Source organism: Vulpes vulpes, chromosome 1 (assembly GCF_048418805.1).
Source record: "Vulpes vulpes isolate BD-2025 chromosome 1, VulVul3, whole genome shotgun sequence".
Lineage (NCBI taxonomy): Eukaryota > Metazoa > Chordata > Mammalia > Carnivora > Canidae > Vulpes > Vulpes vulpes.
The window spans coordinates 34,872,939-34,886,227 of record NC_132780.1 but is presented as its reverse complement, the minus strand read 5'-3'; the positions used below and the strand labels follow the sequence as shown (position 1 = coordinate 34,886,227).

The 13,289-nt window shown below is 39.7% G+C and overlaps 1 protein-coding gene across 30 annotated transcripts in view; it reads left to right on the top strand.

Annotated features, from left to right (window-relative positions):
* The window catches only part of TRPM3 (transient receptor potential cation channel subfamily M member 3), an 862,465-nt gene that overhangs the window by 608,871 nt on the left and 240,305 nt on the right, over positions 1–13,289 (top strand). For 23 of the 30 annotated variants that reach the window (XM_072762579.1, XM_072762569.1, XM_072762536.1 and 20 more), the window contains exons 2-3: positions 9,660–9,739; positions 11,182–11,386. In XM_072762579.1, coding sequence (XP_072618680.1) covers positions 9,660–9,739; positions 11,182–11,386 — 285 coding nt within the window. Of the gene's footprint in view, positions 1–4,569; positions 4,997–9,659; positions 9,740–11,181; positions 11,387–13,289 lie in introns of those variants that run through there. The other 7 variants (XM_072762584.1, XM_072762542.1, XM_072762537.1 and 4 more) reach the window with 3 other exon arrangements.

Sequence of the window (13,289 nt, the reverse complement as noted above, 5' to 3'; positions counted from 1 at the left end):
ACTTTATAGGTCAACTGCAACTCTGAATATTAGAGGCCACAATATATTTATTTTCAAGCAATAGAATAAGAACAAGGAACATTTAAGAGAGATTGGTCCTGTGTTTCCCAAACTTCAGTCACTTCTCTGATACATCATCATTTTTCTTTTACCTACAAATGATTTTTACTCAAATTTATTCAATATCTTTTCACAACTCCAAAAGGGAAAATGTATGTCCCAGAGCAATAGCATTTGTTAAGTTGCAGGGTTACTGATTGTTTATATATTATGTTTTAACATAAACCCAACTATTAAAAGTGGCCATCAAGATACCACCCTAAAAATGCCCCTTGAGGAGGAACAGGTCCATCTGCTTCTGTCATCTTACAGCTGAGAAACTGATGTGCCAGTGAGTCAGATGATGTGCCTAAGTCCCTATGTATGCCCCTGATATCCCAAACACAGTTCTAGATGCCGGGGCAACAGAAGTCATAACATAAAATCACTGCCCTCAAGAACTCTAATTCTAGGAGGGGACGGAGACAAAAGACAACGACATAAGGACATGGCATACTGCCAGGTAATGTGAAGGGCTGTGAGAAATACAGAGAAAAGTAAGGGAATAGAGAAAGACACAGTGAGCCTTGAGATAGCTGGTCAAGGAAAGCTTCTCAGCAGTCCCTGATGTGTTCAGGGAACAAGATGTGGGATAGCTGAGGCTGGAGCTGTCCAGGTAGAAGGAACAGGATCCTGGCACCTGGGTGAGAACTTGCCCGACATGCTTGAGAAAGAGCCAGGAATTGCAAGGAATGGTGCCATTAAGGCCTGGTTCTTAGAACCACCATTCCCTCCCCTGCAGCCCATCATACAGACCGGCCCCTTTTCTTTTCCTTTTTTTAAAAATTTTTAAATTATATTTTTGTATTTAAATTCAATTAATTAACATACAGTATATTATTAGTTGCGGAGGCAAAGGTCAGTGCTTCCTCAGTTGTGTAGCACACCCAGGGCCCATCTCCCCACTCCCCTCTCTACATACAGTTGCTGAGAAAAAAAAAAAAAACCCAAAAGGACTTTTTGGAAGACAACATGGAGTAGCTAATAATTGTGTGTGTGTGTGTTTAATTTTTTTATTGGAGTTCAATTTGCCAACATATAGCATAACACCCAGTGTTCATCCCACCAAGTGCCCCCCTCAGTGCCCATCACCCAGTCACCCCATCCCCCTGCCCACTTCCCCTTCCACTACTCCTTGTTCATTTCCCAGAGTTAGGTGTCTCTCATGTTTTGTCACCCTCCCTGATATTTTCACTCATTTTCTCTCCTTTCCCTTTATTCCCTTTCACTAATTTTTATATTCCCCAAACGAATGAGACCATATAATGTTTGTCCTTCTCCGATTGACTTATTTCACTCAGCATAATACCCTCCAGGTCCCCCCACAACGAAGCAAATGGTGGGTATTTGTCGTTTCTAATGGCTGAGTAATATTCCATTGTATACATAGACCACAGCTTCTTTATCCATTCTCCCCCTTTTCTTATACCAATGACTGACTAGCACACACCAATCCCAGCCCACAGCCTGTCATGCTGGCTGGTTTGTATGTTGCCTATGGTGCTACAAGAACAGAGTTTCATGGTACAACAGGGATTATGTGGCCCACAAAGAACCTAAATGATTTGCCGTCTGGCCCTTTCGAGAAAATGTTTGCTGACTCCTACTCTCTGTCATGCTTTGTTGCTATTGTCGTCCAATGTGGACATCACAGGGGAAAAAATTGCTTTGGACATCTTTACAACAGTGAAATATGCATTTTTCCATTTTAAAACTTAGTTTCTACTTGTAAAAAAATCTGATTTCCGTTTTTAAAATTGAGTTAGGTACCAGTGGAAAGTTTTTGGTATATTCTATTTGAGTGTGATTTTTTTTTTCTTTAATGATGAATTAGGAGAATAAGGTACTCCGCCACTACATAAAGAACAACCACAGTTAGCATTACCCTTGTGGTTTCCTCTTGTTAGTATTCAAATTATATTCTTTCTAAACTACATCTGAAACAGGCTGGAAATATACCCTGTCAGGAGTTGCACTGTTGGGTGATGCACAAGATTTTAAAAAGATCCATATGGACAGTGTGGCCCAGAGCTACAAGTCTCTTTGGAACTAATTACCTTCTCAAATCAAAGGGTCCTGAAGATCATCTGTGACCTCATGTGAAAACATCACTGTCTGACTTTACCTGCAGCTTCCCTTTCTCGTAAACAAAAATGCTCGGGGTTCTGGTGATAATATTTTTGTCTTTGGTAAAAAGTTCGTGGAAGATGTCTCACATTCTTGTCCCTATCAAATATTTCTCTCTAAAAAGGAGAAGTAAGAAAAAAGGAAAAATATATATAAGTAAGACTAGAGAGAATAGAATTAAGAGAAATACAGGAGTGACATTTAAAGGGCTCAGTATGAATGTGAGTGAACTCAAGATTTAAAATAAGTCAGATAAAGGGTTGAAGTAGTGTCTGATGAGGAAGAAGGGTGAAGAAAGCTGAATTTTTAAAGTATCTCCTACATCAGAGCGATCATCTGTAACCAATGTATTTAGTCTTATGGAGAGTCTACAGCCTACCAGCTCCATGTCTCTCTCCTGCTTACCTGCCTACCACCTGTCCCCTTCTTCTTCTCATTCCCCCTTTTTCCCCTTCTCTTTCTCCTACTTCTGTTTTTTCTCTTTCTTTTCTCTGTTCCCTTCCCCACTCATTCTTCAACCTCTAGAAGTCTCACCAGTACTTTACAGAAATTTTCTTTTCACATATTCCCCACAGAGCCCTCTCTCTTTTTTTTTAAGTAATCTCTACACCCAATGTGGGGCTCAAACTCATGACCCTGAAATCAAGGATTGCATGCTTACTGACTGAGCCAGCCAGGCAGTCTCTTTTTTGACTGAATTCTTCTTAAGTCACTTCCTGAACTTCTCCTCCCAGTGACTTCCTGTTATCTGAAACTTAACAGATGAAAAAAAAAAAAATCTGGAAACTTTCTGACCACAAAGAAGATCATTTTAGGACTACAAATATATGGTTATAGGAGGAAAAAAAAATTAGAAAATATGGAAAAGCAAAAAAAAAAAGAAAGAAAATATAGAAAAGCAAAAGGAAGAAAATAAAAATTAGCCACAGTTTCTGCTTCAGAGTATTTCCTACCAATTACGTCTATATGCATTTAAAATTTCTAATTATTCTTCACTTATTATTTTATGCCCACTTTTCTCACATAAGAATATAAAGATATGTATATTTCTCTATGTAATTAGTCTTCTAAAAATTGATTATGATCATCATCAAATGGCATGAACCATAGTTTAATTAGCCTCCCATTGATGGACTTGTGTTTCCAGTTTTTCTGTATTATAAATAAAGCTGCAATGAACATCTTTGTGTGCTCACATCTCCAGTGATGCCCTGAGAATAGAATGTGTGGGAGGATTCCAGCTGCATGGAAAGAGGGGATGCACATTTTCAAGGCTGTCACTACATACTATTCTGTAGCCAAATTCCTACAGACAAGTGAAGGGACTTCTCCATCATGGTTTTAATGCTAAAGCTCAGTCTGATGTTCCATTTACTTGTTGCTTACCATATCACTTCCTTGGTTGAAGGTCATTAAGTAATTTATTGATTCTTGTGTCTGGGGAAACTCAGTATGTCACAGACCAGAGTTGGAAGATCAATCTTGGAAACAGCAGAAAAACAATGAGAAGGGTAAGGATTCCATCCATGTTTGGCTTAAGTCATCCGGTTCATGCTATGACTCCCCATGTATGTTCACATAACACATACTAGGTATTTTCAGGAAAAACGAAGATCAGATTGGCACTGCCCTCAAAGATTGACAGCCCAGGCTAGCCCAGGCTGTTGACCACAAACACCTCTCTGCTCTGACATCTGCCTGTGTGGAGAGAGAAGTCCTTAGGAGATGCAATGCTTACATATTTACTTTTTTTAATAAGTATTTTTGCCTTGTTGATATTGGAGCGCTTTTCTCTCCCAATGTGTTCACTTATTTAGGTAATAACTACTGTTATCTGAAAAATTCAGTCTCAGGTGATGTTTGTAAGCCCCTTTTGTGTGAGCCAGAAGTTCCAAGTTGGGCTACCGCAGGTAAAAAACAAACAAACAAACAAAAAACAAAAACCACCATCCTGCTGTCACTGCTTTCAATCTGTATCCATTTGCTGGAATGCTCACTGCTCATCTCTTTTTCAAGGTAAATGGAAAAGTAGAGGTTTCTAATCACACATTTGCAATTGCAAGGGAGGGGCCAAGGATGAGAAGCGCAATCAGGCAAATTTTATCATTTATTGACATTTTAGAAGTTGTGGAAAACCACTGGCAAAGCCCAACTTTATTCTCCTTGGGCTTATGTTCAGGGACCAAACCATTCTTTTGAAACATGCAGAGTTTTTAGCAGTTCCTCTTTAAAGAAATGCTATCATTCCTTTCTTTGGGGAGGAAGGAACAATGCCCCTTGTGTGTTCGAACCACTCAGAGCGTTAATACACTGTTTCCTTAGAAGGGTTTGCTTTCCCGAGTTGAACTTTTCAGAACTCAGAGCACCTTATCACACTTTCAGAAGCCTTCTCTCTGAAAATGGAAAAAGGAAAGGGGGGAGAGCCTGTCAGGACTTGTGCCAGTTAAATCCGATCTCTCCGGGGATTTGTTTTTCTTCTGGCGTCAGATTAGATGTTCAAATCAAGCAGTGTTTGAGGGCTGCAAGGGAATGTCCATGGGATTCTTAGTGAGGCTAATCCCAGAGCGGCACATTCCAAGGGACTAATCTACCCAAGTTCATTGCTTACTTGAAACGTCTCTTGGGGGAAGAGCTGGGCAAGTGGCTTTTTTTCCAGTGGGCGGTCATAAGAGCATTATTAACGGGATGACCAGCCCCAGACACAGCAAAATGAAAGCAACAGGAGCTGCTCGTGGGACTGCCTTTGCCACCACCCAGAGCCAGTGCTCAGGTAAAATGATTTCGGCTCATTTTCTTCTTGTTCAACCTCCCAATAGTGAATTGGAGGGACCTAGAGGAAGACCAAAGGAATACCCAGGTTGATGCCGAAGGAAAGCTACAGTCAAAAATGAACACTGGTATTCAGTCCCTTTGGGTCTGTGGTGTTTTGTTCTGATTAGGACAGAGTGTACGTTTGAAACAGGAGAGTATCAAAATAAGGGCATAGTGAAATTTCACTGGATTTGTTCTATAAAGTTAGGGAATTCTTTTTTTTTTCTTTCTCTCATCTTGTGATTACTGGTCTGGGTTGTTGTCGTCCTGTTACATTACCCTCTTACAGGGTGATTGCAGTTGTAGTTTCCAAGATTTTCTGGAGACAGATTTAGTACATATTTGATGTATGTACTTGTAAACTATTCCTGCCTAGAGAAGTCCTTGATCTTGTAGCTGGTGGAGAGTTGGGAGTATGAAGTATCGGAGTAATGTGGGGAACTAATGTTTGTAGCAGAAGCTTTGTGAAAAAGAATTGAAACCTGACTAAATGAAATAACTTATTTTTTTCCCTTTGGAAAGCAATATTTACAGCTTCTGTTTGTTTCTATCATTTCTGTCCTTTATTGACTGTACATTTTACTTTCAAAATTAGTACTTTATTCTTTGAGGGTAATCATTATACTTAATTCAAAATGTGAATGTCCTCATTTTTGTTTTCAGTACGATGTCCTTTAATTATTAGCCTTTGAAACCACTTCCCTATTACACATCACACATGACTGATAATGCAGAAAGAAAGAAAATAGCCCATTACAAACTCAGTCATGGTGATGTGACCGTTCTACCTTTAGAAAAGAAAGTACAAAGCGATTTTCTGGGGTCTGATGGAAGCCATCTTTTCTAAGAGTACATGAGACTTTTGAAGCCTATTTAAAAAGAAAAGATTTTAGGGCAAACCTGTCTGTTGAAGTTTTGCATTAGAAGAGAATTAAAGGGTCAGTGAGAAACATGGCATGTCAAAACTATTTCATGCTTTCAAACAACAAGGATAGCCATTCTGAGCTAACTTACTTGGATATTGAAGCCAAGTATGAAGCTCATGCAGAGCAGTTCAAAGCCTTTGGACAAAAGCAAAGGGAATTAGTTTAAGGAACAAGTTAAACCATGATTATACATCAAATTTGCCCGCTCCCAAGAAAATAATTTTAAAAATCTATTATCTACCCACACTGAAGAGCTGAATAAAAGCACAGTACAGCAAAGCCCACAGTAGAGCATAATCAATTATGCACGATATTTTGTAGAATTCCTAATTCATGTGTTATACATGTAGTCTTTCTATTATGTATTCTGCTTTTCTTTTTCAAAAAAAAAAGAGAGAATTCAATTCAATTATGGATGTTGGAAAGATTTTTATTATATTACATTTGTTCCCCACCCCCTTCCAATTTCCCATGCCTTGGCAAGGGAAATGGTTAATCTGCTAGTAATAAGAGATGGAAATTGATCTTGTTTCCTTTTGGTAACAGTGAAATAGGTTTTTCACCATTAAGAAGGTAACTAAGTTGCTAAACTGACACAAGTCAAGATATTTTATTTTAAAAAATTAGCAAGTTGGCAATCTCTATGTAGTAGTAATTCTCAGTAAAACTCCCAGTGCCTTCCAGGTTGAAACTGGGATCTGTGAGTGAGACAAATGATCAAGGTATCCTTGGGATATCTAATTCATCTGTCATGGTCCCCCGGGTTCTCAAGTTAGGAATCTGTTGGAACTGCATTTCTTTGTTAGAGCCATTATAATGATTCCCCTCTTCCTTTACTTCTTGCTCCTCTTACGATGTCTTCCTGATGTCACACCCCAGTCCTTTATCCTAAGGAGTGAGATAGAAGACATAGCAGAATATGTTTTACTTCACGTGTGGAGACAGAAGAGGGGAAAGAGGAGGGAAAGATGCGAGTATGAATTGGGTCTAAGGCATGCCTCTAGGACTCCAACACTGTCCATAAACCAAGGCACTCCCAGGCATGCCCCGATGGCACTGCCCAGATTAAGGGCATTTACTATCAACAATATATAACTTGGAAAGGCAGTTTAGCAGAGTGGGTAAGGGTGTGAACTCTATAGTCAGACTGCATAAGGTCAAACTCTGGCTTTAACACGTACCTGCTGAATCTCTCAGCCTGTTTCTTCAGTGGTAAAATGGGTGTAACAGAAGTCCTTTCCTCATAAGGTTCTTAGGAGGACCCATGGAGATAATACACATAGGGCACTTTCCAGGCACATGATGAGCCCTTCATAAATGTGAAATATCCTTGGAGCCTAAAATCCCCAATGCAAAGAGAAATCAAACCAGGTCAGGTCAGTTATAGTAGATTCATAGTGCTCTTGTCTGAACCTGCATCTGAACTTTTAGTACCAGAACCAACCCAGCACTGGCCCCTTCCCTTGAAGTGAAACATGGTACCCAAATACTAATGATAACAACTTGATGTGTCAGCTATTATTACTGTGCCCATTTTATAGATGAGAAAAACTGAGGACCACAATAATAATGTGGCTTTGTCCATACCATGGAGTTCCACTCATGCCACTTTTTCTACTGGCAAACCTCATGCTCTATCCATGACACTGCCATTCCTTCTTTCTCTCTGGGAGAGTTGATGGGCACTCCCCCAAATTTGCAGATGCTTCCCCAAAAGAACCTTCTGAATTCTAGCCAAAGTAGGCCACAAAGAAGAAAGGAAAGGGCTTTCTCCCTTTTCTGCTCCCCGAGGTGTAGGGAACGTTGGTTTCAGATGTCCAGTGAGGAATATTTTTACCATCTTTCTGCCAAGAGATGTTATCAATGAAGGTATTCAGTGTCTAGGAAAAATCACAGCCTATGAATAGTTTAACTTACAGGCTTTTCACAAAGATAAAGCCTGGTTTATCTACGCTGCTCAGCTCATTTCTGTGGCAAAGATGCAGCCACTAACTTTTCCTATATATTTGAGAAGAAAAATCTTTGTGATTAGACACTGGGGCATTCTTCATGTCCAGCTGACAAACAGAACTCCAAATGTTAACTTTGTGGTTAGAGGGTGCAGAGGTCCACCTGGATCCAGGGATCTGAGGCAGGATATGTGCTCCTCTTCATGTGGACAATGCATAAACACTGAGAAATTATGTGACCCAGTTGTGATCATGACTGAAACGGGATGCAGCTCCTTTGTGCTCCTCAAGCTTCCCTGCCTTGCTACTCTTACAACGTTCTTTATCATATGAGATAACTACTGCCTTCAGTGCTGCATGTTTGCATAGGCTCCATCATGAGAGAGGAGGGAGATGGGAGACTAAGGGTTGAGAGCAAACCAGACCTTCACACAGTTTACATAGATATTTGAGTCCTTGATAGAATCAGAATCAATTATCGCCAACATATGGGGGTTTGTAACAGTTAACACTGGTCACTGAGGCCAACTAAACAGCTAAATTGTACTTTGGCCCTGTATATTTCAAGAGTACGAATTTAGTCCTGATACTGTGTTAGAGAAAAGATAATACCATATGGAAATAACTTGACAGGGTGCTTTAACAACTTCCGTATTAAATGCTTAGAGAAGGGATCTTCTGAGCAGCTTGCAGGATCTCATGGGAGACTCCTCTGCTATTTTAAAAGCTAGTAAAGAAAGAGGTAAAGGGCTACGGGATGGACACTATGCTTTGGAACAAAGATGGTACAGTTTGCTGGAGCTTCCTTTGTCCTTCTGGGAACCTAATCTTAATGGCCGGACTTCCTGGTGGACAATCCCAACAGTGCCTATTCTAAGAAGCTGTGTTTCCTATGCTTAAAGACATGTGGAATTTAAAAAAGAAAAGTGCTATCTTTCTTCCTTCCAAAGGCATCAATTACCTGTGAAGTTCTAAACTGTGATGAAGACATTTATCTTCCTATGCTTCCGTTTCCTTTTCTCCTTCTGTGTTTAAGCACTGTTAATTAGGATTTTAGGAAAAGCATTATGATGGATTAGGGCTCTTGAGTTGTATAATTCTCTTACCATTTCTTTCCCTCTTTTTTTTTAAAGAGAGAGAGAGTAGGAGGAGGGGTAAAGGGATAGGGAGAGAGAGAATCTCAAGCAGGCTCCCCAAAGACCATGGAGCCCAAAACAGGGCTCAATCTCAGGACCCTGAGATCATGACCTGAGCCAAAATCAAGAGCTGGATGCTCAACTGACTGAGCCACCCAGGTGCTGCAATTTCTCTTTCTTTCTACAAGGAAAATCAAATGGAAGTGCTAGCCATGAGAACTTCGTATTTATTTACATATATTTCCTCCCACCACTGAATATTTGTTATGTACAGGGCTATAAGCATACTGTTCTGTGTTTTTCATTTCCTCCGTAAATAGTATTGTTTTTCTGACCTTTAAAAATCATTAAGAATTTGTGTATGGTTCCATCACTAACATTTTTTTTAAGGTCATTTTCTTTGACTCAATATTATAATGTTAACCTAATCAACAGGTTCTGGCAGCAATTGATTTTGTTATATGCCGTGTTTATGTGTGAAGTAACTGCAATTTCATTTCAGTTTATGAGATACTAGTCTATTACATGATTATGAAATTTTACTTTCTAGTCAAAAGTACTTGGAGGTTATGTTCACCTTTCTTCTTTTGTTTTGTTTGTTTTTTTTCCAGGCTCAGAAATCCTGGATAGAAAGAGCATTTTATAAGAGAGAATGTGTTCACATCATACCCAGCACCAAAGACCCCCATAGGTAATCTTGCTGTTTCTATAATGAAGTGAGAACACAGAGTAGCATTTACAGGAACAAAATTACAACAGTAACACTATCCATTGCAAGGGATCCGAAGTCAAAGATCATTTTATTTTATCTTTGCTGGGCATCTCTGAAGCAATCTTAGATGTATACACCACATAATATGCTGTGCCTTCAGTTAATTCTCCAAGAGCCTGTACAAAATAACAGATACGCCACTGGGAAGGAATTAATCACTGTCTATAAGTGGGTTATACGTATTTTTAGTATGGTTACTGATTTTTAAGCATTTCATCAAAATGCTTTTTTGTACCAATATTCTCTGCTAAAATGAAAAAGAGATTTTTAAATAAAAGACTCCTAATAGATTACTAATTAGACTGACCTTCAGATTCCCATCCAAGCACATTTTTTAGTAACTACTTACCTTATCTTCAATATCCTAGTGACCTCTCTGATTTTGCCTTAAAGGTTAGCAGCATCTGAGATAGGAAGTTTTCAGGTTGCAGTAACATATGAATGTCTGAAAATGCCTTTATGAAAAGGCAACATAATCAAGCAATTTAAAATACAGCTTATCGAGTCATATAGACTAGCTACATAACCTTGAACAAATTTCCTAACCTTCAAAAATGCAATTTTTTACTCATAAATTGAATGTGACACTGTTAGTATTTAATAACTGATAACTATGTTTTACTATTAATTACTATTACTATTAATAGTTATAATAGTGTCTCAAAGTATGAAGGATATGTATTGCTATTATTACTAATAGTTATAATAGTGGTAGCAGAAAAGTATGAAGGACATTTTCATGATGTGAGGAATGAATTCTGTTTTCAGATATCTTGTGACTAACATTTTCATCATTTCTTCAGGAACACTTAAGCTTTAGGTTTTTATTCTCAGAATTGGCTATTTGACAGTGAATGTCAATTGAGGAAAGACAAGTTAGGTTGTGACTCACATATGAGTGAGAGTCCTTATTTAAATGTGCATGTTAAAATTCTTCCCTCAAAGTTATGCCATGGCTTTCATGCAAGATTTGATAGAGGGGAGGAGTGAGAGGTAGAAAAATCTATAGGGCTTTTGTTCGCAGGTTCTGATCCTGAACCATATGGCAGGTCTGAAAGGGGTGGGTGGAGAAGGCTGGGAGGCATGGTATAGCTTATCCAGCTAAAGGAAAATGAAGAGCGGGGTGCTGTGTGTGGGGGGGGGGGGGCGGGTAGGGAGGAGGAGGGGGGGGTGGGCAGAAAAGAAAATTTGTGTGTCAGGTAAATCTTGAGTTCACTATTTGCCTAGTATAGCCACATTGTGGGATTTTGCCTGAGGAATGACTGGCTCGCTATGGTCTGTAGATTTCTCTGGCAGCTTGCCTTAGTGGGTGATCCCATAATGGCAGATACAGGAATTCACTTTGACCTTTTCTACTGCAGGTGTTGCTGTGGGCGTCTAATAGGCCAGCATGTGGGCCTCACTCCCAGTATCTCCGTTCTTCAGAATGAGAAAAATGAAAGTCGCCTCTCCCGAAATGACATCCAGTCTGAGAAGTGGTCCATCAGCAAGCACACTCAACTCAGCCCGACGGATGCTTTTGGAACCATTGAATTCCAAGGAGGTGGCCATTCCAACAAAGCTATGGTAATCAGAAAACCATTTAGTTGCTTCCCAAATTCTTTCTCACAGCCTGCAAAGGAGAGGTGAAGAGCTGGAGATTTAGTCTTTGGGCTTTATCCCACCTTTGCCAGATCCAGGCTGGGCAACCGGCTCTGATGACCTGGCCCCTATGCCTCTCTGCTCTCCTTTATAGAATGGGGGAAAGAAAAACTTCCTCCCAGGATTTTTAAATAATTAGTATGATATCAGATGCAGTGACTATTGTTATTATTAATAATAACAAGTAACTTTCTATAGTGATCCTCTTCTATTATGTTACTCTCTGGGTCTCATCTTTATGGCATGTTTTTCTGTCTCCTTTGATTGAAAAAAAAAAATCTTTAGGTTTCTGTTTTGTTCTATTGGTAACTAGCACTTCTCTCAATTCAAGGTAGAAATGATCATCCCAGACTGTTTCCTTCCCTGTTCTAACAGAGATCTTGCCATCTAAAGTGAGTGCTTTTGCTCCAAGCAGCTGTGTTCAATAATGTTCTCAGTAGAAGAGCTCCATATGAAAAGGGTTTTGTTTGGAACAGTGGCTTTAGGAAATAATACAAATTTTACTTCTAAGAGTTGTTGCTTCTAAATTTCAGCTTTCATCATGAACCTCTCCCTACTTGGCTGACAGATTTTTTTTTCCAGGAGAAAAGTACACCATATGTTTTTGGAAATTCTAGAAATGCTATATTTCAACAAGCTTGCTTCTAACAGAGTTAGTGGAGAGTGGAGCAGTTGGAGGTGGCTGCTCTAAGGCACAGCATGAAGTTCTTTGAGTGTGGAGAGGAAATTTTGCTTAGAGAAGCATACTGCAAAATGTAAGGGAAGTCACTTCATACTAGTCACAGGCTAAAAATGTGCAAAAAAGCCACCTCCCTCCCTCTCTTCTCTCTTCCCCTTTCCCTCTATTCCCCCACTCTTATAGGATTTTCTTCACTAAGAATGGCTGACTAAGGTAGTCTCATAGTTTTTTTCCAAGAAAATCAATTCTGAGCTATGTTTTAGGGTACAAATAGTTTTGAGCAATGTATGGGAAAGAAGAGGAGGCTATGTGCAGCCCCCAGTAAGGCCTGGGGAAAAATATGGTGGGGGGGGGGAGAATTAGTTTTGGCCTATACAGAACCAAGGGCAATGGAAATTTGGCAACATCCTCCTCCACCCAAGGGATATATTCACCTACACAAAGTCATTAAGGGTTCCCAACTCAGCACAATTTCCTTTCACAGTATGGGATCCAAACCATATACACTGGGGATCCCCCAGGAAATCATGCATTAATTAAAAGTCATGCAAGTTCACTATACGAAAAGTGCTGCCAAAAAAAAAAAAAAAAAAAAAAAAGCAAATGTATGAAAATGGATCCACAGAGAGCCAAGAATATGAGATGAGATGAGATGAAATGAGAATATGATAATGTTGCAAGTGAAGTGTACCCCCAAAAAAAGAGAATGTGCCACAGATGAGAAAGTGGCTTGGGATGCAGGAATGGTGCCACCAAGCTTTGTGCCCCATGTTGCATAGCTGATATATGATGTCTGTATACTATGACATTTAATGGCAGAGGACAAACTCAAAGAGGCACACCTGTCACTCTGTTCTGGAAGTGTGAATACATATGACATTGAACTTTGATAGCCTTCCCAAAGCCCCATGTACCTTGATGAAACTCCAAACTACCTGTTGACAGATCAGGTTAGGACAGGTCAGCTACATGTTTGTAGATCCCAGTGTAAAATGAAAATCAAGGCCCCCTCCTGGGGCAGGGAAAGCAATCCCCCATTCCTACTGCTGTCGACCCCAACTCACAGTGGACAAATAATAGACCAAGGAATTGCCATCTCTGTAGTGGGGCATGCACGGTATCCAGTGTGGGTGAGACTTTCCACCCTCT